At 41.8% G+C, this 26,915-nt stretch overlaps 2 protein-coding genes across 3 annotated transcripts in view; one reads left to right on the top strand and one right to left on the bottom strand.

The window, feature by feature from the left end:
- Positions 1 to 26,915, top strand: part of LOC147009276 (uncharacterized) — a 113,837-nt gene that overhangs the window by 72,404 nt on the left and 14,518 nt on the right. The gene's annotated exons all lie outside the window — the stretch shown is intronic.
- Positions 1 to 26,915, bottom strand: part of LOC147009277 (uncharacterized) — a 47,650-nt gene that overhangs the window by 13,366 nt on the left and 7,369 nt on the right. The window contains exon 2 of the mRNA XM_085862054.1: positions 4,349 to 4,411. Coding sequence (XP_085718180.1) covers positions 4,349 to 4,411 — 63 coding nt within the window. The remainder of the gene's footprint in view (positions 1 to 4,348; positions 4,412 to 26,915) is intronic.

The raw sequence follows: 26,915 nt of genomic DNA, 5'->3' as shown, positions 1-26,915 counted from the left end.
CGTTTCCAATAGATAGATGCTGTTTCCACATAAATTTCATTTCTTAATTTGATCTTTGAGCGACATTTCTGCGGTGAAATATTGCAAAATAATATTCGAAAACTAAAGTGAAACCACAAAGTACTCCAACACAATTAGCAAACAAAATCTCGGGCTGTCATTAGCTGGTATCCTGCCAGCCTGTCAGTTAGAAGTTAGAGGCTGACTGCTGAACTTATTGTGTTTAGAAGTGCCTGGGGGCCCAGTCGTGACGCCGGGTACCGGATGAACCCCCTTTTAAACAATATATTAAAAAAAAAAACATTTTTAAAAAATCATGTAAATTTGAAAAGAATTCCAATCATTAGTTTTGTGATCAATGTGTAGGTTGGAGTTGGGTTTTACAGTTTACGGTCCCATGTGTCTTCGCAGACAGGTGACAGGTCTGGTCACTCGACTCCTATTACAAAAAAAAAAGAAAAAAATATTGTTTTCCAATAAATATTTTTTAAATCATTGATATGCATAATAATAGTTTTTGTGTATATATTCAGTGTTAAAAAATATTTTTTGTGTGCTTCTAGTGAGCATTTCTTACTAATTTCAATTCAAAAAAAAAGAAAAAAATCCCCAAATTCAAAGATTGATTCCTCAGTTGTGTTTGTCTGACTTGATAAACTGTTTTTTGCCTTGTGTTCCATATATGCTCCAGTTTATGGAATAGTTAATGATTTGATAATTTCATGAAGTTCATTTTTGATAATTTTTGGTCAGTTTTGGAACGAAGTGGCTCCCACTTAGCTGTGACAGGCCTTTGGTGAGCAGGGCAGGGTGCCAGACCATGTGAAAAGCACGCGATATATCTAGGGACCATATGGCTTTGATTTCATGTCTGGCATTTAGTACTTCCATCCATTGTTGGGAGAGCAGAAGCAGCACATCGAGTGTAAAGTGACCTGGTCTGAAACTAAAATGATGGTCAGAAATCAAGCCTTTGCAGAAGAGGAAGGATTTAATGTCTGAAGCGATGATGGATTCCATTACCTTGCTGATGATTGGGAGAAGGCTGATTTTTCTGTCGTTGTAGGGATCCGTTTTTGCACATTTTTTATGACGGCGGTAATGTTTGCTGATTTCCAAGCAGATGGCAGATAACCTTAAGCAAATGAGAGGGTGAATAGAATGGAGCGAGGGTGAGCAAGAGCAGAGGAGCAGGTTTTTAGGACATGTGGGCTGATGCCATCTGAACCAGTTGCAGAATCTGAGTTGAAGTTTGACAGCAAGCTCTCCACTTTGTCAGAAGAAAAGGATACAGAGTTCAGGGACAGTTGTGTGTGACTGGGTAAGTTGGGTGCAGAAAGTGATGGGTTTCGGACACAAGATTTCGATGCAAACACCGAGTTTAGTCATTCAGCCTTTTCATGTGCGGTATCAGCAGTGCGGCCATTTGAGGTAAGGGAGGGGATGGAGGGGGAACATAGACCAGAAACAGATTTGATTAGATGCCACCAGGATTTGGAGGAAGGAGAGAGGTTTGAGAGTTCAGACTTGAGCCGAGAAAGACGTTGTTTTCTGGCTCTCCTGATGGTAGATACACACTTGTTCCAAGCTTTATGGAAGGAACTGAGATTACCCTCAGTTGGGTTTGCTTTCCATGAGGCAAAGGCAAGTTGTTTCAGGACAACTGCCTCGCCACAAGCTTCAGTGAACCCTGGATGGGAGGAAGGGTCGGACAACTGAAGACGAGAGGGGATAAATCTGTGCATGAGAGAGAGCAAGTTTCTTTGGAAGAATTCCCAGGACGAGTTGATGTTGGACAAAGTATCGATGGGAGACCAGTCTTTAAGTTTGGTGGCTGCTTGGAGACCCCGCCAGTCAGCCTGAGTGAAATAGTTGATGACTTTGGGTCTATGTTGACCATTTGGTCTATGTTGACCTCCAAAATAATTGGCTAGTTGAATTCATCGACCTGAAATGTAAATCCTCTTCAAATTTCAAGTCAATCGGATGAAAATTGAGGAATTTAGAAATCTCACTTAAGTTGTTGACCCTTTGACCTTAAAAACAATAGGCTTCTTCCTTATGACAAACTCTACCATGTGGTGAAGTTTCATGAAGATTGGTTTAAAATTATGACCTGTAGGTGACAGACAGACAGACAGAATAACAAAATCGACTAACCAATATACTTGAAAAATATTCGATTTTGCAAGTAACAGACACAAACATAAAGGGGTGAAAACATAACCTCCTTCACTTTCGGTGGCGGAGGTAATCAAACTTTAAAAAAACAAGAATCAAAGGTTTGGCATCGATGAAGGTTTATCTTTCTTTTATTTGCAATTTTCCAGTTACGTTATGTTATTCTGCTGTACATGCAGAATTGATACACCTTGGAATTTCATTTATAGCAACACTTGATCAAATAGATCGTTACTTGAATGCTTAGGAAAATAACAAGTACCCGACTCGCTGTCATACAATCCTAGGTTTGTTCATTGTCGTCCAACTGTCAAGACTGGTGGAGTCCAAACTTGAGTTTATTACAAACATAAAACACAAGCAAAGCACAAACCTTCCGGCATGACTCGGCACTTTACTCCACCCTGTTCCATTCTACTCTGCTCGACTCTACACAGCAACGCAAGTGGTGATTGCCTCTTATCTCTTATCTCTGATTCTTCACCAAAATGATATATCGCAGGATATCTCATAAAGTTGTGGATAGAGTCGAACAAAACTTGGTGGACAGGTTTTGTGTGTGACAAGGACGACTTGATTAGATTTTGGTGAAGATCTGGTCCCGAATCCGATAATTTTTCAAGTAATGCTTCACCATTGAGATTTTGTGTCCAAAAATGATATACGGCACGATATCTCAAAGAGTTATGGACGGATTATGACAAAACTTGATGGACGATTTAGGGAGATGACAAGAACAAGCTGTTTAGAATTTGGTTAAGGACTGGATGCAGATCCGGCCTATCAGTGGGATACAAAACAAACTGTTCAGCCTGGCAGAGGGTATTCATTCTACCAAGTGCCGTTCTAGTTGCGATTGAGGATTATGTGTTGATATGTGTGCAGAAAGCGTTCACGCACACATAGGTGTGCCCCGTACATGTTCCCAAAACGTTTGAGAGGCTCAAGGGAGGGGCACTCCTTGATTGACAGCCGAATCACCAATCAGTGCGGGGCCAATGGGGCGAGACCATTTAATGGGACAGGGCGTCACGGGACCCAAAAAAGGCCACGAGCACGACCCAATGTGGTTCCGGGGGATGAACATATCTATATCCAGTGTAGCAGTTCGCTTTTTCCAGGTTGTTCTTCCTGTCTCCGGAGCTTGTGGTTCATGGGTTCGTGATTCCTGGACGCCGTTCCGTGACAATTTATTTTGTCAGTTCAGCTCAGGCTTTTTCAGCTGTTGGCTCCAGAGGGTCGGAGAGCTGTGGAGATCCCTCGCTGCTGCTGCAGAGACACTGTCCGATTCCCATTTTTCCAGTCGCGCATCGGTCACGAGACCCCTGTTGGAGTCATAGAGGATATTCCATGGTGCTGTCTTTACTCCCTGGTCTTTCTCCTGTGGTATGCCAGGGGCCCGATAAAGCTTTATTTCATAAACGACCTTCCGTACGCAAGATACCTTGGGCGTGTATTTCTTGTAAATAGTACTGTTAAAACAAATGCTCTCATGTGCCTCGTTCTTCCCTCCCCTGGTTAAATAAATACATACATACATAAACCAACTTTGCCTATTGAGTGATTCAATTTCCCTGAAGAGTGAGCCGCAGTGGCTCTTAATCATCCATTAAAAGGACAGATTGGGTTCGGGGGCGATTGGCATCGCACACGAGATGTTCCTGGGCACGAAGAAACTGCTCACCCCAACATTTCAGTGCCTGGTGTGGGGGAAAAGTCAGCATGTCGCTCGGCCAACTCAGATATTCCAATGGAGTAAGGTGGAGTGGCAAACAGGCCCTTGACCCTGCGTTGAGAGTCAGACTCGGTGGACTGGCTTGACCACTATAATAATGGTTTGTCAGGATTCGGATCAGAAAGCTGGCCCAGGTCCGACAACTGTAACAATATTAATACATGTTACATTTTAATCAACTCACCTTTTACAATCAATATATTGCCTCAACAACACAGAGTTAAATAATAAACGATTAATTCCACATCAAATCACAAGATAACATTGCACTGAACCAATGCACCACCCAACAGTCCCTCAAAAATAATTTATGTCATTTGATTGTGATCAATCAGAAACTTCAGTAAGCAAAACAAACAAAAATAATGTTCCTATTTTATAGCAAAGAACAACGAAAAAGAACGACAAAATGAAGATTGGTGTCATTCAAACCTTTGACGAGCGAGGATGACTGGTCCAGAAACTCGGACTCCACCTTAACCGCCACAATAAAATCTGAAAATAAAACATCGCACTCAAACTCAATTTTAAAGGGACATTAGTAGATGATAAATGTTGCTTCTGGGACGCCCATTCAAATGAATGGGGAAAAGGGGAAAACTATGTGACCCAAGCCCCAAAATCTCAAAATGGGAGACACACTTCCTCCCCACCTACCCCCTTCCCTCCCATACAAGCAAATGAAAAATTGAGACTCACTGATTAAAGCACTTCTTCCCCCCAACATAATCACAGTCCTTTTATATTTTCATTATACTCAAAGAGCGAACCAACGAATATTTGTCCATGTTCTACTTTTGGGAATAACTTAATTTTCTTATAACATTCATTTCCATCGAGTATATTCACAAAGAATAACTTGGAACTTGGTTCTTGATTTAAGTATCTTTGTTGAGCAGAGATGAAATGATGAACTTCTCTTTATGCTCTTGTCTGACCACCTCCTGAGTCTCATATCATTTTTCATAAACCACGCCCACTTTTCCACAAACCACGCCCACTTTTCTAAGCCCCACTCACTTTCCACAAGCTATGCCCACTTTTTATAAGCCGCACCCACTTTTGTAAGGACCACGTACTCTTAAATCATTTCCAGTTAAGCTCCGACTCACAAGGCTTGCCCAGGGAATTTCCAAAGGAAACCACACCCAGTCATTCTTCTATAAAGGCTTGAAACAGAGACTGAATTTAAACATATTTTTACTTTTACTGAGAATGGACTGCTGTGCTGAGCTTGAGTGGGATGACTTTGGTGTTCCTTGGAGTTCTACTACTTATATGGAACTAAACCTTCAAGTTGAACTGGATTCAAACTTCTTATCTATTGAGGTAAGATTTTCTTTTAATATAAACAAATTAATTTATGCATATAATAATCTTACATTAAATTAATATATTGTTATTTTCTCTCACAGGAAATTGTATCTGAGATGAAAAATGAAAATACTGCTTAATTGCCACAACTTGGGGTGAAATTGTTAGTTTGGTTGAAGAACTTGTGAGCGACCAAGACCCACAGAACGAGCTCTACCTTGATGACCCAGTCAAAGAGTTATACCTTGGAGACCCACAAAATCCTGAAAAAGAGTTTTACATCGATGGTACTCATTGTGAGTTATCAAGACAATACCTACTGAACAAGTTATACCTTGATGAGCCAGAATATGTTTTACCTCGGAGACTCACAAAAACAAAATTTTAATCAGTAAATGAGTTATCCTTGGTGGTTTTAAATATGAAACCTACCTCGGAGACCTCACAAATTTTTTTTTAAATCAGTAAACGAGTTATCCTTGGTGGTTTTAAATACGAAACCGACCTCGGAGACCTCACACATTTTGGAAAAAAAATCAGTAAATGAGTTCTGTCTTGATGGTTTAAATAACTATGGAATTCCTTTGATGGAAAAGGGTTCTGCCAAGATGGTTCTAAATATGAAACCTACCTTGGAGACTCAAATTTTGAAAAAAAAAAAAAAAAAAATCAGTAAAAGTTATCCTTGGTGGTTTTAAATATGAAACCTACCTCGGAGACCTCACAAATTTTGAAAAAAAACAGTAAATGAGTTTTGCCTTGATGGTTTAAATAACTACCTTAGAGACTCGGGAAAAGGGTTCTGCCAAGATGGTTCTAAATATGGAACCTACCTTGGAGACTCACAAATTTTGAAAAAAAAAAAAAAAAAAATCAGGAAATGAGTTATCCCTTAGAGACTTTGTAAGTTGTTTTTATTTTGGAGACTTGAAATGTGGGTTCTGGCTTGATAACTCACAATGTGATACATATCTTGGAGACTCAACAGGAATGTGGTTTTACCTTGGAGATTTGGAAAGTTGGGTTTATTTTGGAGACTTGAAATGTGGTTTCTACCAAAGAAGACTCTTGGGGATATAAATCTATCAATGTGGTTTTTTGTTGGATGGTGCTTGATGAGAGCAATATCAAGAAAGTTCTGGGAAGAAAGTGATTGAAAGTTCTTACACCCCCTTTCTACTTCATCAAACCTGAAAGCCTTAAAAGACAGAATTGGAAGAAGAGTAAAAAAACATAAAAACTAGAGGGGGAGCACTCGGTAGAGTGCAAAACCTCCGCCGCCAATACTGCTAGGTCACTCAAATGAACCTGATATCCTATTCATTCAATTTGACATCAACAGTGCTCACAGAGTTATAGTTTGCAACTTTCCCTTTTACTTTTAACTTTTACATACTCAATTCATTAGTCATAACTAGATTCCTTGAGACAGAAATTGATTTTACGTGGGTATATCCACCTGAAGTTCCAAAATCAGCCGCAATTATAATTTTGGCATGTTTTTTGTTGGAAATCACTTATAACATGTAGAAATGCAAAAAAAAAAAAAAAAAAAAAAAAAAAAATCGAAATTTTGTTGAAAAAAAATGTTGCAAAAATATTTCTTTTCTATAACAATTTTTTTTGGGGGGGGGGGTTGGAAATCACTTAAAACATGTAGAAATGCAAAAAAAAAAAATTCTAATATTTTTATAAAATGGCCGCCATAACGGCCATATTGGATTTTGGACTAAGTCCAAAATCTAATGGCATGATCCTTGGACCAAACCAAATCACCCCACCAAGTTCCGTCGAAATCCGTCAAGGAGTTTTTCTACAATACTGTTCATAATCAAACAAACAAACAGAAAGGGGTGAAAACAGTAACCTCCGATCTTCGATGGCGGAGGTTAAAAATTGTTAACCTCCGCCATCGAAGATCGGAGGTTACAGTTTTCACCCCTTTCTGTTTGTTACTTACGTAATCTAAAGATTTCGTAAGTATATTGATGACTTCCGTTTGTTTGTTTGTTTGTTTGCAGGCACGATAACTCGAGAAGGGAAGAAGCTACCAATGTCAAATTACACCACGTGATTCAGGAGGGTGATGGCTCGTGCTGATTAGATTTTGGTCAAAATCGGTCAAAGGTCAAGGTCACGGTGAGGTCAAATATTCGATTTTTGATGGTTTGGTACAGATAACTCGAGAACGGAAGAAGCTACCAATGTCAAATTACACCACGTGATTCAGGAGGGTGATGGCTCGTGCTGATTAGATTTTTGTCAAAATCGGTCAAAGGTCAAGGTCACAGTGAGGTCAAACATCCAAAAAATGACAACTCGAGAACAGAAGAAGCTTCCAATGTCAAATTACACCACGTGATTCAGGAGGGTGGTGGCTAGCGCTGATTAGATTTTGGTCAAAATCGGTCAAAGGTCAAGGTCACAGTGAGGTCAAACATCCAAAACATTCGATTTTTGATGGTTTGGTACAGAATCATCGTCAAAACTTCTGGTTTGCGTCGCTACCTTCTCAAGAGACAGCTTTTATTAGACAAGGTCAGAGGTCAAGTTGACGATTTCGTAAGTACCAGTCTATGACTGCTTGTTTGTTTGTTTGTTTGTAGGCACGATAACTCGAGAACGGAAGAAGCTACCAATGTCAAATTACACCACGTGATTCAGGAGGGTGATGGCAAGTGCTGATTAGATTTTGGTTGAAATCGGTCAAAGGTCAAGGTCACAGTGAGGTCAAATATCCGATTTTTGATGGTTTGGTACAGATGACTCGAGAACGGAAGAAGCTACCAATGTCAAATTACACCATGTGATTCAGGAGGGTGATGGCTAGTGCTGATTAGATTTTGCTCAAAATCGGTCAAAGGTCAAGGTCACAGTGAGGTCAAACATCCAAAACATTCAATTTTTGATGGTTTGGTACAGAATCATCGTAGAAACTTCTGGTTTGCGTCGCCACCTTCTCTGGAGACAGTTTTTATCAGACAAGGTCAGAGGTCAAGTTGAAGATTTCGTAAGTACCAGTCTATGACTGCTTGTTTGTGTGTTTGTAGGCACGATATCTCGAGAACGGAAGAAGCTACCAATGTCAAATTACACCACGTGATTCAGGAGGGTGGTGGCTAGCGCTGATTAGATTTTGGTCAAAATCGGTCAAAGGTCAAGGTCACAGTGAGGTCAAACATAATTCCGTAAATTAATGTGGAGAAATGGAGTATTTTTGCTTCGCTCGACGTTACGCGTTCGTTTTAACTTCGATTTTAATTTTGTCTTCGGTTTTTGCGATCGCATAGGACGCTTAAAACTCGGTTGTCGAAATTCTGGTAAAAATCGGATGTTTTGGAGACGTTTTAAGATTGTATAAAAAATATTTCACTCGACGCGTCACGGGTCGTCCCATGATGCAGTGCGCTCGAGCAGACGCATCGTTGAGTCACGTATGGTTTTCCCTGTGCGCGCTGACGGTGTTTTCGATAAAGATGGTGTTTAAAAGTCATTTTTTATCCCAATAAAGGTTATCGTCGCATGCCTGACTTGCTGAGCCGTCGGATTATGTAAAGATTGTTGGTGGATGGCCGAATATTGCGGTTTTGTGACTTTAATAAAATAATATTGAATGATTGCGTGGAGAAATGGAGATTTTTGCTTCGCTCGACGTTACGAGTTCGTTTTAACTTCGATTTTAATTTTGTCTTCGGTTTTTGCGATCGCTTAGGACGCTTAAAATTCGGTTGTCGAAATTCTGGTAAAAATCGGATGTTTTGGAGACGTTTTAAGATTGTATAAAAAAATATTTCACTCGCACGTCACGGGTCGTCACGTGGTGCAGTGCACTTGAGCAGAGGCGGCGTTGATCACGTAAAGGTTTTGCGTGTGCGCGCTGATGGTGTTTTCGATAAAGATGGTGTTTAAAAGTCATTTTTTATCCCAAGAAAGGTTGTCGTCGCCTGACTCGCTAAGCCGTCGGATTATGCAAAGATTGTTGGTGGATGGCCGAATATTACGGTTTTGTGACTTTGATAAAATAATATTAAATAATTGCGTGGAGAAATGGAGATTTTTGCTTCGGTCGACGTTACGATTTTTGATGGTTTGGTACAGAATCATCGTAGTACCTTCTGGTTTGCGTCGCTACCTTCTCTAGAGACAGCTTTTATTAGACAAGGTCAGAGGTCAAGTTGACGATTTCGTAAGTACCCGTCTATGACTGCTTGTTTGTTTGTTTGTAGGCACGATAACTCGAGAACGGAAGAAGCTACCAATGTCAAATTACACCAAATGATTCAGGAGGGTGATGGCTAGCGCTGATGAGATTTTGGTCAAAATCGGTCAAAGGTCAAGGTCACAGTGAGGTCAAACATCAAAAAAAAATTATAACTCGAGAACAGAAGAAGCTACAAATGTCAAATTAGACCACGTGATTCAGGAGGGTGATGGTTAGCGCTGATTAGATTTTGGTCAAAATCGGTCAAAGGTCAAGGTCACAGTGAGGTCAAACATCCAAAACATTCAATTTTTGATGGTTTGGTCCAGAATCATCATCAAAACTTCTGGTTTGCGTCGCTACCTTCTCTCGAGACAGCTTTTATTAGACAAGGTCAGATGTCAAGTTGACAATTTCGTAAGTACCAGTCTATGACTGCTTGTTACTTACGAAATCTAAAGATTTCGTAAGTATATTGATGCCTTCCGTTTCTGTTTGTTTGTTCGTTTGTTAGTTTGTAGGCACGATAACTCGAGAACGGAAGAATCTACCAATGTCAAATTACACTACGTGATTCAGGAGGGTGATGGCTCGTGCTGATTAGATTTTGGTCAAAATCGGTCAAAGGTCAAGGTCACAGTGAGGTCAAACATAATTCCGTAAATTCACATGGATTAATGGAGTATTTTTGCTTCGCTCGACATTACGAGTTCATTTTAACTTCGATTTTAATTTTGTCTTCAGTTTTTGCGATCGCTTAGGACGCTTAATACTCGGTTGTAGAAATTCTGGTAAAAATTGGATGTTTTGGAGACGTTTTAAGATTGTATAAAAAATATTTCACTCGACGCGTCACGGGTCATCTCATGATGCAGTGCGCTCGAGCAGATGCGTCGTTGAGTTACGTGAAGGTATAATTGCGTGGAGAAATGGAGATTTTTGCTTCGCTCGACGTTACGATTTTTGATGGTTTGATACAGAATCATCGTAGAAACTTCTGGTTTGTGTCGCTACCTTCTCGGGAGACAGCTTTTATTCGACAAGGTCAGAGGTCAAGTTGACGATTTCGTCAGTACCAGTCTATGACTGCTTGTTTGTTTGTAGGCACGATGACTCGAGAACGGAAGAAGCTACCAATGTCAAATTACACCACGTGATTCAGGAGGGTGATGGCTAGTGCTGATTAGATTTTGGTCAAAATCGGTCAAAGGTCAAGGTCACAGTGAGGTCAAACATAATTCTGTAAATTCACGTGGATAAATGGAGTATTTTTGCTTCGCTCGACGTTACGAGTTCGTTTTAACTTCGATTTTAATTTTGTCTTCGATTTTTGCGATCGCTTAGGACGCTTAAAACTGGGTTGTAGAAATTCTGGTAAAAATCGGATGTTTTGGAGACGTTTTAAGATTGTATAAAAAATATTTCACTCGACGCGTCACGGGTCGTCCCATGATGCAGTGCGCTCGAGCAGACGCGTCGTTGAATTACGTTAAGGTATAATTGCGTGGAGAAATGGAGATTTTTGCTTCGGTCGACGTTATGATTTTTGATGGTTTGATACAGAATCATCGTAGAAACTTCTGGTTTGCGTCGCTACCTTCTCGAGAGATAGCTTTTATAAGACAAGGTCAGAGGTCAAGTTGACGATTTCGTAAGTACCAGTCTATGACTGCTTGTTTGTTTGTTTGTGAACAGTATTACGGAAAAACTCCTTGACGGATTTCAACGAAACTTGGAGGGGGGATTAGGTGTGGTCCAAGGATCATGCCATTAGATTTTTGACTTGGCCCAAAATCCAATATGGCCGCTATGGCGGCCATTTTGAAAAAATATTTGAATTTTTTTTTTTGCATGTCTACATGTTTTAAGTGATTTCCAACCCCCCCCCCCCCAAAAAAAAAATTGTTAGAGAAAAGAAATTTTTTTTGCAACTTTTTTTTTTTCAACAAAATTTCGATTTTTTTTTGCATTTCTACATGTTACAAGTGATTTCCAACAAAAAACATGCCAAAATTATAATTGCGGCTGATTTTGGAACTTCAGGTGGATATACCCACGTAAAATCAATTTCTGTCTCAAGGAATCTAGTTATGACGAATGAATTGAGTATGTAAAAGTTAAAAGTAAAAGGGAAAGTTGCAAACTATAACTCTGTGAGCACTGTTGACGTCAAATTGAATGAATAGGATATCAGGTTCACTTGAGTGACCTAGCAGTATTGGCGGCGGAGGTTTTGCACTCTACCGAGTGCGCCCCCTCGAGTTGAAAAATGTATTTCAAAAAAAAATAATGTTGGGTTAGGGTGGGTTCGGGTTGGGTTTGGGTTAGGGTGTATTAGGGTGGGTTAGGGTGAGTTAGGATTTTGAATGTGAGAGTTTGGGTGGGTTAGGGTTGGGTTGGAGTTGGGATTTTGAATATGAGGGTTAGAGTTGGGTTGAGTTAGGGTGGGTCAAGGTTGGGTTGGGTTGGGTTGGGATTTTGAATGTGAGGGTTAGGGTTGGGATTTTGAATGTGAGGGTTAGGGTTGGGATTTTGAATGTGAGGGTTAGGGTGGGTTCAGGGATCATACGGGCAATTTCCAGTCTGTCACATTTTGTCACATAAAAAGTCCATTTTGTCACATATATTTTGGGGTTTTAGATGCAAAGATTGGACAAGCCAGGATCACTTTTTAACATTCTTTTCATTCCAGGCAACTCAACATTCTCGTAATTCCACAACGTCGCTCATTCTGTAATACCAGGGTACCAATTCATCGGAAAACTTGGGAGGAAAGTGCTATTTCTTTTTCTTCGGGTTATTCAGTTCTTTATTGGCCCCATCTAGCATTTTTTTGGGGGCATTCTGGATGGTAGGATTCGCAGCCGCAACTTTGGTGACTAAGTTCTCAGATTCTCCCTTCACTGCATTGTCAAGCATAGTCATGCCCTCCGCCAACAGTGCTTCAGCCCTCCTTTTCTTGGCCAGAATTTGAACCTCCTGCTGAGAGTCATTCGGAGCAGCTGCTTCCGCTGGTCATTTTGTGGCCCGTCTCTCCCGTTCAATTCGCGTCATATACACCAACCTTGCTTTCCGAGTGTTTGATATCAGTTCCTCCGAATAAGGCAGCATCTGTGGTTTGTTATCAAATCTCTTCATATACGAACTTACTGTCTGCAGTCCATTGATGCGAGGCATAGTGAGCCGGGTGCGATGAGATGTGAGCAATAGTTTGCTCTTACTGAACCCTCTCTCAACATCGGCATTGCCATGATTCAATGTGAGGGCTATCCGAACCAATGTCATCAGATTGGCGTATTTTAACTGACCACTAGGTCTTTTCATATTGCCGACTCTGTACCAGTACACATCAACTCTTCCATTGACATTTCCCGCATTGGCGTCGGTGTTGTCCTCATCCGAATCTTCGTCTTCGGAAGTGCTAACCTGTGGATTACACTGAACAACAAATTTCAAAAAAATTTTTTTACTGGAGATGTGTAAAGTGATTAAGACTAATTTGGGTACGTTGATTTCAAAAATCATAACCGTTTTGCTGTATCACGTCAGGATTTTCAGGAACAGAAATATTCCCATTGCCTAGAAGTCAGGATTTCAAAGAAATTTACATATGTCTTTGACATGTCTATTTCGTACAATTGTTGTTAACTTGTGTTATATTTCTTTCTTTCAGATAAAGATGAGTAGGCGTTCCTGTACCAATCATCCTGACAACTTCTGTTATGTCTGTGGTCGGTATACCAAAAAAGATCAACAGCGAAGTATATCTACAGCAGTGAAAATGAAGGCCGCCTACTTTCACTACTTCGGGTGTAAGGTGGGGGACCAAGAACAGAGCTGGGCACCACCCATCTGCTGCACAAGCTGTCACACAACCTTGACTCAGTGGTTGGTGGGCAAGCGCGCGAGCATGCCATTTGCGGTGCCCATGATATGGCGTGAGCCGCAGAATCATCATGATGATTGTTATTTCTGCTGCACAAGCATCGCCGGCTTCAACAAGAAGAATAAAGGTCACATCAAGTACGCTGACTGCGTCTCTGCTCGTAAACCTGTGCCTCATGATGACGAGAACCCCGTTCCAACACTTCCAGCTGATCAGAACATAGCTGTAAGCAGTGGTGAAGAGGATGGTGATGATGAACCTTTTGAACCCGACACTCAAGAATCACACCTTCTGAACCAGGGAGACTTAAATGATCTTGTAAGAGATCTCTCGCTGTCAAAGGCGAAGGCAGAGCTGCTTGGATCAAGGCTGCAGCAGTGGAATCTACTTGAACCTAACACCAAGATATCCTTGTTCAGAGCACGTCACAGAGACATGGCTGAGTTCTTTGAGATGGAAGACACGATGACATTCTGCAGTGACATCAACGGTCTGTTGAAAGAACTTGGGTGTGATCACGATCCTGCAGACTGGCGCCTCTTCATCGACTCGGGGAAGAACAGCTTGAAGGCTGTTTTGCTCCACAATGGCAACGAGAAACCATCAGTCCCACTGGCTCACGCGTTCGGCATGACAGAGACCTATGAGACTATGCGGCAGCTGCTTGATTCCATCAAGTACAATGACTTCAACTGGCACATCTGCGGAGACTTGAAAGTGGTGGCGCTGTTGTTAGGGCTGCAGTCAGGCTACACGAAATACATGTGCTTCCTTTGTCTCTGGGATAGCAGAGACGACAAGAATCACTGGACGAAGAAAGATTGGGAAGAGCGAAGAGAGCATGTACCTGGTCGACACAACGTGAAGCATGTCGCCCTTGTCGACCCAGCCAAGGTTTTCCTTCCACCACTCCACATAAAGCTCGGCTTGATGAAAAGTTTTGTACAGGCAATGGATCTGAATGGGCGTGGGTTTTTATACCTCAAGGAAAAGTTTGGCAACACCTTGTCGGAGGCCAAGATCAAGGCTGGTGTCTTTGTTGGACCGCAAATCCGACAGATTATGAAGGACGAAACTTTTCCGACAACTCTAAACCCCAAAGAGCTGGCAGCGTGGAGGAGCTTCAAAGCTGTGACGGACAACTTCTTGGGGAACGAGCGCGCGGACAACTATGAAGAAATAGTGCAGCAGCTGCTGGAGTCCTTCAGGAAACTTGGCTCCAGGATGTCCCTGAAAATCCATTTCCTACACCAGCACCTGAACTTCTTCCCTGACAACTTGGGAGCAGTCTCTGACGAGCACGGCGAGCGATTCCACCAAGAGATTTCACTCATGGAGACGCGTTACCAAGGGCGGCACAACCCGAACATGATGGGCGATTTCTGCTGGTTCCTGCATCGTGAAACTGACACAGAGCAGCACAAACGCAAAGCCAAATGCCTAAAGCATTTTTAATTACATTCTAGTGGAGTTTTTCTGTAATTTCTATAATTTTGAAGCATTCATGATGAAATAAATGAATAAATGAATTTTTGTAAATTTCATTGAAATCCTGACTTCTAGGCAATGGGAATATTTCTGTTCCTGAAAATCCTGACGTGATACAGCAAAACGGTTATGATTTTTGAAATCAGCGTACTCAAATTAGTCTAAATCACTTTACACATCTCCAGTAAAAATTTTTTGTTGTTCAGTGTTATCGGTGTACCAGTCAGTCTTCCGGTATGTCCTCGCTTGAGTACTCCAACCACTCATCAGATACTGCGTCAATTTTATCTCTCGAGAACATTTTGATGCCAATGGCCACGCGCTTGATGGCTTGCTTAGCTGATTCTGACTGCCGAGCTAAAGGATGAAGAACTTGTAGGTCATGCAAGAGCTGGTTGTCCATTAGGAATGTTTTGAGGAGTTTTCCAATCGCCTCTGAATAAAACAGTTTGGCTCTCTTGAAGAAATCCAGATAACTCCCCTCGGATATCCTTTTGGAATCTCTCATGGCTTTTATCTCCCGTGAAGCCGCCTCTCCGATGTCCACTTTTGGAAGCCAGACATCACGATTCGTTAAGGCCCGGTCATACCTTGACGTTTTAGCCAACGTATGCAGATTTTTGAATTTTTTTTCTAAAACGCTGGCACACGTTGAATACGTTATGGGTAAGTTTTGATAACATTGAGAGCACGCTGAAAAAAACACTGCCATACGTCATTGTACGCTGGCTTTAAACGTTGTACTTTTTGGTTGTCCTCAAATTTTTTCATGCTTGAAATTTCACGACATATGCCGGCGTATGACTCACACGTTCCGCTACGCTGGCCACAAGTTGTATGCACGGTCTGCGATCGTTGACAGACGTCAACACATGCGACTTGTAAGTTAATCATAAGTTGAGACACGCCGAGGTAATGTTTAGCGTACCCGAAACTTATTTCAAACCTATGATTAACGTGTTGTTGGCACGTTACGCGATCGTTGCCACACATCGACAGACGTTACTTTTAAGTTACTCATAGGCTGAAAGACGTCGGTATAATGGATCGTCCTTGCGTCAGCGTCCATGGCCACGGCCAGGACACTTATTTGCAGCATTCTTCAAACTTTTCTTCGGCATGACGAGGATGTTCACACGTTGATGTCTAGCTTGGCTAGGATTCCAATTGTCCATCGGCAGCGTCTATTTAAAATAGTCGAGTTTGAGCGTTTTAACACGTTCAGAAGAAACGCTTCAAATTTCCAAACCCCAGCGTCAAAAAACAAAGGCGAGTGACAGCAATTTAAATCGTTCATTGTAAACAATGAAAATAGCTGAGTGGTACCGTTTAAAAGTCGTTGAGTGTAAAAAAAAAATCCAATTGTTGAGCGCAAGCGTCTACTTTCAATAGTGAAGATGCAGCCATTTAAATCGTTGAGTTTATCATTTAAATCGTTAAACGCAAGGACGATCCATCATAACCCACACCCTCCCCCTCACACTCACCTACTACTGCCAACATGAACAAACTACTACTAATACTAATACTGATACTAATACTAATACTGATACTGTTACTGCTGACATGGACATCGACTCAAAAAGGACTCGAAAACACTGTTGGGTTCCCCTTTTATGAGCAGCATTTTTATATACCAATTCCCAAAACCGCTGGGAACACGTCTTTATATGGCAGTTGTAAGCTAGAAACACGTTCATTTATTTTTTTTTGTCGACCGGAAGACGTCATTGGAATACGTCTACATACGTCGATGTGTGTTGGGACTACGTAAAGAATTGGTTCAAAGCACGTCAAACATAAGTTAGAAATAAGTTTCGCGTAAAAAAGACATTACCGCAACGTGTTTCGACTTATGAGTAGCTTATAAGTAGCCTTTGTGGATGTGTGTAAGCGTCCACATATCGTGTGTACAACTTATCCCCATTGCATGCGGAACGTGTGTCATACGCCGAGTACGTCGTAAAATTTTGAACATGTTTAAAATTCCTTGACGTACTCTACTTACTACGATGTATGATAGCGTACTTTAGCGTTCTACTCATGTATACCAAACTTACTCATACCGTATATGACGTGCCCCAACGTTTTAGACACATTTTTTAGGTCAGCATACGTTGGCAAGATCGCCAAGGTGTGACCGCGATGTTGACACTTCCATTTCTACGGCAGTTATGATTCGAATCGTTGTGCATCAGCCTTTTAATAGGCTACGTCACGACATCGTCGGCGATGCGTGCAACGCGCTATGCCTAAGTTAGACTATCGTTGGGCATCGGTTGTGTAGGCCGACAACAGGTTCAGCATTCGTTGGTATAAGTTATCTATAACACAACGAAACGTTCTGTGTCCGTTACCAATGCGTTATACATGAGACCAAGTCGCTATGAATACGTCCGAATCTTTAAAAAAAAAACATCAAAAGTTCAATGTAAGCCAGCGTTTTACATACATTTTAATACGTTGCCATCGCTGGCTAAAACGTCAAGGTGTGACCGGGCCTTTAGATCGATGCTTCAAAGTTGCTTTCCAGTCTTTCGACCAATAGCTCCTTCGGTCAGGACGCGTCGCATCAGCGATAGAATCAGTGTGTTCATTTCATCGTAGAGAATGTGGATGAGCATGCCCTCACTCTGTATCAACTTATTGAAATGTTGAACATGGACAGGATGGATTTCATGAATAGCAGTTCACACTTGAGAAACTTGTTACTCAAAACACCACAGATCCTCTTGATTCTGTCATTCTCCCTCTCTTTGTCAGTAAGAGTTCTGAGAAAATACTGTTGTGGTTTCCTGCCCGTCGGCATGCGGGCAACCGCTTTTAGCCAATGGCGGCCACTCTCACCCACCGAACGGGAAAACCTAGTTGCAGCTTTCGGAACAACGCCGAAATCCAGCCACGGGTGTGCTTTTAATCACACTGAAAATCAGCCAGCTATTCTGTCCGCACGCGACAGGGTCCGATCGCCGAATTGTCGATTTACCTAATTATGCGCGCAGACAGAAATGTCGGGGATTTACACCTCGACGGGACCTGCTGGAAACGAGCCGCTAAGCAGCTCACTCCATTTGCGATTTGCCGAGCGGTGTATATCGCCAAGCCCCGCTGGATCCGATTACTCTATTGGCTATTTAAAAAGCCAGCTAATTTCCCGAACTTAATAATGGCAGTTCAATCGAGGGAAAGGACGCAACGAATGGGTAAACATTCACACAAGGACATTTATTAGACACACGACACATATGCAGTCATGCAGTCATGTATGCAATCAGGTACGTATGTAATCAAAGCAATTAATGCAATGGGGGTAAGGGACAGGGCACGAGCAAGAGAAAGAACTACAACCGTTGGTCTATTTATGATGTACACTTATTACAATTCTACTTCAGGACATGGTGCCACGACATTCATACAAAGAAAAAACCCCAGGAAAGGAAAGGGCAAGAACTGGGCCTCGTGGGCCTTTAATAGTTCATGGAGCTGTGAAGACCGCAGGAGCTCCGAGAGGCCGCGCTAGTTACCTGCCACCTTCGTGGTGACTCGCTGGGTGCTCGACGTCCCATCCACACGGCGGCTGGCGTGACCGCGGCTCGGCCCAGGCCTCATCGTGCGGCCCGGTCAATCGGGCCTAGTCGACAACGCCTCAGAGGAACGAACGGGCCTTTGCTTTTTCAGAGTTGATGCTCTCTTAAGAACCCACCCATTCCTCAGCGTCGTTCGAACTGTCCCGGGGCCTGATCACCTCGGACCGTTTGCCGCTGGTTGGCGACTCCTCTACGGCTGCGCTCCAGCGACCCACAGTTCGGCACGGCACGGCAGGCTGCGCTCCAGGCTCCCCCGACTGCCCTCCACTGGACTCAAACCCCGGCTCCAAGCTTCCGCTCTCTGCAGCCTGACAGACTCCGAACCCCGACAAACTGACTCTCCACCGACTCTCTTCAAGCGAGCTCCACGGTGAACCAAGACTTCTTCAGCTCCCCACCGACTCCAGGCTTCAACTGCACTCCGACTTCAACAACTCGCTTGGCTTCTCTGTGCACCTTTATATGGAGTCCGTGAGGCGAGGTTTTGATCTCTCCCCTCCGACCTCTGACCCCCCGCTGGTTCCACCCCTTTTGATCTTTTGATCCGATTTCGACGTGAAGCTCGGAGAGAGCAGATGTGGTAGAAATCATCAGCTCCCGCAGAAGTTTGCAGGAATCATCGGCCCTTGCCCCAACTAGGGAGTCCCCGTGTCTGGTGGCAGAGATATTGTTCGTGGGGAATTCGCCGTGGCTGGCGCAAAGATGGCAGCGCAATGGAGATGAAGGTGAGGCGTTGCTGTTCCTTGTTGGTTATGTTATGAGGAGATGTGGTTTAGGAGATGGCGAGTTGTCGTTGTGGTGAAGGTGGTTGTGAAGGCGGTTGTGGAGAAGGTGGTTGTTGTGAAGGCAGTTGTGGAGAAGGTGGCTGTGGTTGTTGAGATGCGGTTGGTGGAGAAGGTGGTTGTTGTGAAGGCGGTTGTGGAGAAGGTGGATGTGGTTGTTGAGATGCGGTTGGTAGTGGAGGTGATTGTTATGAAGCGGTTGGTCCAAAATAAAGATAGCAAAAGAAAAACGGCTAACTGAAGATTCACAGCCCTGCACACGAATAATTTCCCGTTACCATCGGTGGGGAAATCTATTTTGTACACGCACTTATCGACATAACTGATCTAAAGGACCTGTATGGTGTTCTGTGAATGTCCACAACTGTAAGAATACTCTGTCAAAGCCAGAAGTTGCTCCATCAGTCTTTCTGTGACGTCTTCCAATGTCGTCCATCGCGAAGACACATGGCGGAGAAAGACATGTCCTTTAATGCCCTTGGATTTCTGCACAGCCTCGTGGTCTTCTCTCCTAGCAGCTGAGTATTTGAAAAGATAGAATACGTCAATACCTATAGATTCGATGCACTAGAAAAGGCGTTGTGGCTTTTGTGCAAGTTGCACGTGCCAATATTGATCATTTTCGGATTGATCTCTTCCATAGCCTTTTTCTGCAGAGATTTCATGACATTCGGTCCATCGGAGGAAATTTGCAACTTGTCATGGTACAGACCGCCGAGAGATCGAACAATGTTGTCCTTGAGTTTAGTAGCATCAGCATGACCCATCTCAAACGACTCCAGATGTTCAACACGAACACGATCACATCGAACTGTCTCCAATGTTTAGCAGTTTTTGCCTCATCAACCTGAATACTGTATGCTGGAGCAAAGTTCCTAATTTCATTTTCAATTAGAGTATGCATATACGGCCCCATTCCATCCGAAACTATGCACGCTGTCTTGTCTGAAGTGCATTGGAACTCCTTCGCGATCTTCGAGTCAGGAAACATGCGAGGAAACAATGCGATCATAGAATCTGAGAGTCTAAAGGACAAATTATTCACTGAAACATTGGCACACCACATCGTTTCCGCATAGGTCACATTGTCATTTAAGCTCCGCTTTTGTCAGTCTTCCCATCCATCGTCAGCACCCGCGCTGCCGCTAGCAAAACAGGTCTGTATATTCCTCTGCGTATCCACTAGTCGCTTCAATTTTCGATCATCACCCAAATTGTTTTGTCTTCGTTTGATATGTGTACCAGCCTTGGAATGACGGATAAGCTGGTCCTTCCCCCTCTGAGCAATGCTCACGATCTCCTGACAAAGAAGACAGCGGATGGAGTGATTGTCATGGGGTTTCACCCAGTTTTGTATAGGGTCTTGATTGGAGTCCTCCCCATCCAACATGGACACTTTGAAGACGGTGTTCCTTTTACTCATGATCGACAGCTGAAAAAAAAACAAACCCTCGTAAGGCCTGACAAAAATAATTATATGTGGTCATATAGTGTACTTCAACCACAAATGAAGTGCAACACCCATAATAATGTTCAGCAATTATAGTTCAATCGATATGTTCTTTCGTGTAATTGATGGAAAACAGCAGTTTGGGCGCTGTTGTGCAGAAATTAACGAAACATGTTAGCAGCTGACTAACGTTGTCTGATAAAGCAAATTCTGAGCACAAAACATCATTGGAATTCAAGGACCACAAAATGCTCCTAATTTCATAATGCATCTCTATTTCCTGCTTTGTGCTATTACTACGTAATGCCCCCACTTTTCGAGGACGACCGTCCCATCTAAAGTCCTTACACACGTAGGCTGGAACCGATACTAGATGGCCGTCCAATTTCGGTCCCAGATTAATCTGAGCAATTTTATGTTGTGGTCCTTAATTTCCATGCATTTGGCATCAGACATCTAACATACCTGTTTTTAGTCCAGGAATCTTCACAACAAGCGTAAATGTTCAGCATCGAATGACAGGAGGCGTAGTGATGAAATAGCTGCGGGGCTGATGGTCAGGTCTCTAATTAACATGGTTACATACAGCATAGTCGATCACTTGTCCAGTTTGATATCATTCCTTTCTAAAAAGGAATACTTGTAACCAAAAAGTATTATTAACAGAACAGTGTTAATGCAAAGAAGTCTGCGGTATAAGTGATAAACAAAGTGCAAAAATGAACAAACAGAAACCACGACATTAGTTATAACAAAGTGCAAAAATGAGCAAAACTTGACGTGAGAATGTGTGTTGATCTTACCTCTCACCTTGCTGATGGTGACCATCGATAAAAAGTTTGCTCTAGAAGGATAGTCATCGTGATACATCTGGTACAAAGCTGGCGCGGACAAAACTTTGTCAAATGTGCCACAATTCTCTCAACACTGTCACATGAAAACCTAGTTTGTCACATCGTCACATAAAATCTGTTTTGTCACAGAATGTCGCAGTTTTTATGGCTTTTGTCAAATGTCACAAAATGTCACACTATATGATCCCTGTGGGTTAGGGTTGGGTTGGGATTTTGAATGTGAGGGTGAGGGTGGGTTAGGGTTTTAGGTTGATTATGTTCCCCGTTATATGATCGATATATATATATATCTCTATATATCTCTCTCACACTCTCACACTCTCACACTCTCACACTCTCACACAAACACACACAAACACACACAAACACACACAAACACACACACACGTTAAGCCTTGACTATGAAGTTGAAGATTCTGTGTTTGGGGTTCACAGATCTAAGAACCAAGAAAACCAAGGTTCACAGATCTAAGAAACGCCTTTACACACACACATATTATTCATTGTATTGTTTATTTATTATTATTTAAAATTTAATACCTCAGCAGATACCCCCGACTATACTCCACAGAGGTGTATAAGTAGAGGGTTGTGAAAACCTATTTCTCCCATGAGTATTATCTGCTTACTTTTGTTTTTTGTAATTCCTGTGAATAAAATGAACCTAAAATCTCTTCCCCCTATAAATCACATAATTTGTAAGGCCTTGGTCACATTTGCCACGGCGGCCGTGGGGTCTCCAAAATCTGCGGCCACTAGCAATTCTACGGAGGCCGCAGTATTTCCACGGTCACACAATGTAGCAGTCACATATGTTTTTATTTTTCGGGGAGCTGCACGGCGTGTTTATAAATTGTGGAGACCGAAAACGTGGGGGTGCCGTACGGTCTTTGATTTGATGTCGCATGGTGACCTCAGGGTATCCCTGCGGCGGCAATATAATTTTCAAGGCAGACGCAAGGAAACCTCAAGGTGCCCGCAAGGCGACCGCAGGGGGGCCTAAGGCGAACGTGCGGCCAGACAGAGGGTAACGAGTGGGTATATATACCAGTCCTTTTTTTACTGAAATAAAAATATACCAGTATATATATATAACTGAATATACTATAACTATAATATACCGTGGGCCCCCAGAATCCGAACGGCCAAGCTGTTTGAACAAATTGGAATCCGAACAATTTTTTCGAGAAAGTTTGGCCCTAAAAACCCAATACATTTTTTAAAAAACCGAACAAAACGTAGCGTTCATGTTTGTTCACGTGTCTCCCCCACCTGCTCGACCCGCATCTTCGCGCTTTGTTCATTCAGTTCGTTGGTGGAAGTACTCAGTCACATTTGCTCTACGGCGAGGATAAGGCAGTCGTACGCCCTCTGAATTGACAGAAACGTGCGGCAGCCGCAGAGAAACTGAGGTGGCCTTATGGTGGCCCTACGCCGTTTGGCTATATTTTACAGGCCGTAGGGTCGCCGTGGAATTATAACTGCAGAGTTATAACTTTTTTCATTTCTACGCTCATCGTAGCAATTCGACAAAGCCAAGCTATGACGTAGATGTGTTCCACGTCGACCGAACGTAGGGCGTACGGTGGGCTTGCGTTTTCCGTGCGGCTGCCGTAGGCTCTTAATGAAAAATGAATTTTCCCAACCTCCAAAAAATTACGGCACCCCCACGTTTTCGGTCTCCACAATTTATAAACACGCCGTGCGGTTACCCGAAAAATAAAAACGTGTGACTGCTACATCGTGTGACCGTGGAAATACTGCGGCCGCTTTATAATTGCGAGTGTCCGTACATTTTGTAGACCCTCTGGGCGCCGAGCCAAATGTGACTTAGGCCTTACCTCATGTTTTCACTTTCATTTTTTTTTTTTTAATCATCTTGTGTTTTAATTATTAACAAAAAAAGCAATCCGATCACGTGGTGTGATGGACTGTCGGGCAAGGATTGAATTTCACAGCAAAACCAGTTGTAATTTTTAATATCCATGATTACATCAGCCCGATGCGTTTGATGAAAGTGATTGTGGTTCTGGGGGTATCATGTTTGATGAGCTGCCCTGGGGGCAGCGCTCTCGCTGAGTGCGCGAGCGATCGAAACCCAGGCCGGAGCTCGAGCCTGTGTGGGCCTTTGCATGTGGCGATTGTACCAGTTTACATACAATACACCGCCACCGAAGGTCATTTACTCATCCTATTTTACCTTAAACATGGGGAATTTCAGTTTAAAGTGTCTTGAAAGTGGGTTTTCTTTGGGTCCACGAACGGATTAATTCACTTTCCATTATTTCTTATTGGGAAAATATTTTTTGAATCGAACTTTTTGCAATCCAAACAGCCTCCAGGAACGAATTAAATTCGGATTCTGGGGGCACCACTGTGTATAGGCAAACAACTATACTCCGATCTCTAGCGGTAGTGCACGGTGGACGCACGGTCGACGCAGACTGCCACGGAGGCCGTACGTAGGTGCACGTCGGGCGTAGGGGAACCGTATGTCGACCTTGCGTTGCCCACAGGTAGTCACACAGACCGCAAGGCCACCGTACGGTGACCGTGTAAATAATGCGGCCGTCGTAATTTTTTGGGGGTTGGGAAAATTCATTTTTCATTGAGAAGAGCTTACATTAGCCGCACGGAAAACGCAAGTCCACCACACGCCCTATGTACGGTCGACGTGGAACACATCTACGTCATAGCTTGGCTTGTCTAATTGCTACGGCGAGCGTAGAAATGAAAAAAAAGTTATAACTCCGCGATTTCATTCTAGGGCGACCCTACGGCCTGTAAAATATAGCCAAACGGCGTAGGGCCACCCTGAGGTCACCTCAGTTTCTCTGCGGCCGCCGCACGTTTCTGTCAATTCAGAGGGTGTACGGCCACCTTATCCTCGCCGTAGAGCAAATGTGACTGAGGCCTAAGTCCAAGAAACTGTACTGATTACATCAACAATTTAAAACAAGTTCATTTGTACATCGCTTAATATAACCTTTTTCAAAATGAGATTTCCACCTGTATATTCTTACTATATCACCAACTTTGAACTTAGGCTTTATGACATTTATCTCTTTTTCATATTCTAATTTGGTAAATGTTTCTGATGGCTAAGTCTTCGTTGAGGTATGAATCGTATCGTTGTACTTATCTAAAATGTCCTGAATTAAAGATAACCATTGTTGAGAACCGAGTTGAGTGAATTTTTTATATAGTCTCTCTTTTAAAGTGCGATTGAAACGCTCAATAACAACCGCTTTTCCTTCATTAAAGGTACTGTATAGTGTAATGGTGTTATTTTAAAGAAAATTCATAAACGTTTTGTTGTAGAACTCTGTACCCTCATCAGTCCACAATTTTTTAGGTTTTCTCTTGCTTTTCTTAAATATCTGTTGAAATGCTAACATAAGAGTATTACCTGTTTTGTTTTTCAAAGGGACAACCCACGAATATCGACTCCTCAAATCAATAACGGTTAAAGCATACTTATACCCCTTATCAATATTGAGTTCAATCAAATCAGCGGACCAGATATAAATCAACTTCCTTGGAATAAATCTTCCTTCTATTAAACTTTGTGATTATTGGTTTATGTAATTCATCAGCTAATTGCTCTTCAATCTTAATGACATCATGAGAGCCTTGAGGTTTTTTTGAATTTCCAAGCCCAGGTTTCAATTGAGCACTGATCATCTTCTTCACAATGAACCTATCAACTTTTTCTCTCAAGGTTGGATTTTGTATTAAAGATAAATTATACAACATTTCTCGATCCGCTTAGTGTTTTTCTTCAAATGTCGTGCTATTTCCATAATCAATATCGTGTCTCATGCACACTTAATCAACCCTATTGATTGGTTTGCTCCACGGTTTAGGATTGTCAGCCTTATCTAATCTTTTATTCAAGTTTGTTCCTAGACCACAGAAAGAATACCCTGGTGGATGTAATTCCCCTGGTATTCCAGTTGTTGTAAATTTACTTCCTGATAACTTTTGTATATCTCCCCCTAGTTTGTGTTTGGTGATGAATTTACTCTTTTTTTGAGCCACACACCGAACATGTACCTTTTTGTATAACCCTATTATTTTTACTTTTAACATACGAGATATTTTTACTCTTGCTTTTCTTTTTACATTTGAGACAATAACTTATTTATTTATGTGAAAATTTTCTCCAAAGTGCAAAAACCTTTTTAGTTTCCAACATGCACATTTGAATCTTAATTTTTAAAACATAAAGAATCCTTAGAAATGTCTTTACTCTCTCCTCCATTTATTTAAGAAAAAGAATGTAAAACCTTAAGCAAAGGCAATTACACAAACATCATCAATAATGTAATCTTTTCCTTCTTTCTCTTCTTTATATCCACTTTCTCGTTTAAATCTTCTTCCTGAAATCGATGTTAATACTCTTGACGCATATATTTCTAATAGACTTGTCAATTCCTTGTTTTCCTCCTCAGTGCGTTGAGATCGATTTATTTTCTGTAATAACTTCGATCTTTTTTATAATCTCACTGGTTTCCATATTTTTTATATTTATTTCTTCTGTCTCTTTCCTCCCTTTCCCTCTCCTCCTCTCTCGTCTCCCTCTCCTCCTTCTCTCTCTTTCCTCCCTCTCCTCCTTCTCTCTCCTCCTTCTCCCTCTCATCTCAGTTTCTTCAACTCCTTCCTCATCCCTTACTATCCTTGAACCACTTTCACCCCATAGAATATCATACATATATTCGTCTGTATTCTGTGATACTCTTGCATCCATAATTATTTTTCTCATAATAGGAAACCAATAAGATTTGTTGATGATTTATAAAAGAGTTTTATATTTCATCACCTTTATAAGTTCGTTTTTATTTAATATTTTAATCAAATCTCTATTTGTGGGTTTTTTATATCAGTATAAGGCCAGTTCTTAATTGAAAAATGCCCGTGTCCATGTTCCAATTCATAAGGAATGTAAAATCTAACACCCTTTTCTTGTAGGTATCCTTGAATGCAAAAATTATAATTTTCTTGAAGCCTTCTTGTTGTCATTTATGTATCAGAAATATATGATAGATTAATATGATGACATGTAATACCACCCCATCTTCCTGGTGTTAAATCAGTTTGTATAATTATCCAATTTCCTTCCTTCTTTGTTATATAAACTATTGCTTCACCATCAGAGAATTTCCTATTCCCAAAATAGTGTATTTGTTGTTTGCTAATTGTGCTTCCACATATCTCCTGATTCTTACCAAGAGGGTAATATTCTTCTTTACGAGACAGATTAAAATCGTGTAGGTCTTCTAGGTTTAATGAAAAAGACCAATTATATCCTAAATCACACATATTATACCTCCATTTCTCTATTCTCATATTAACCATACTTCCTTCTTTATAAAATTCAAAACTAAGTGGAGAATTCAATTTAATAAGAAAAGGTATATAGTTTGTTGAACCAGGT

Source organism: Eptatretus burgeri, chromosome 17 (assembly GCF_056783735.1).
Source record: "Eptatretus burgeri isolate ZD-2024b chromosome 17, Ebu_testis_v1, whole genome shotgun sequence".
Taxonomy (NCBI): Eukaryota; Metazoa; Chordata; class Myxini; order Myxiniformes; family Myxinidae; genus Eptatretus; species Eptatretus burgeri.
The sequence above is the reverse complement of the archived record's forward strand: the minus strand, read 5'-3'. Positions and strand labels throughout refer to the sequence as shown.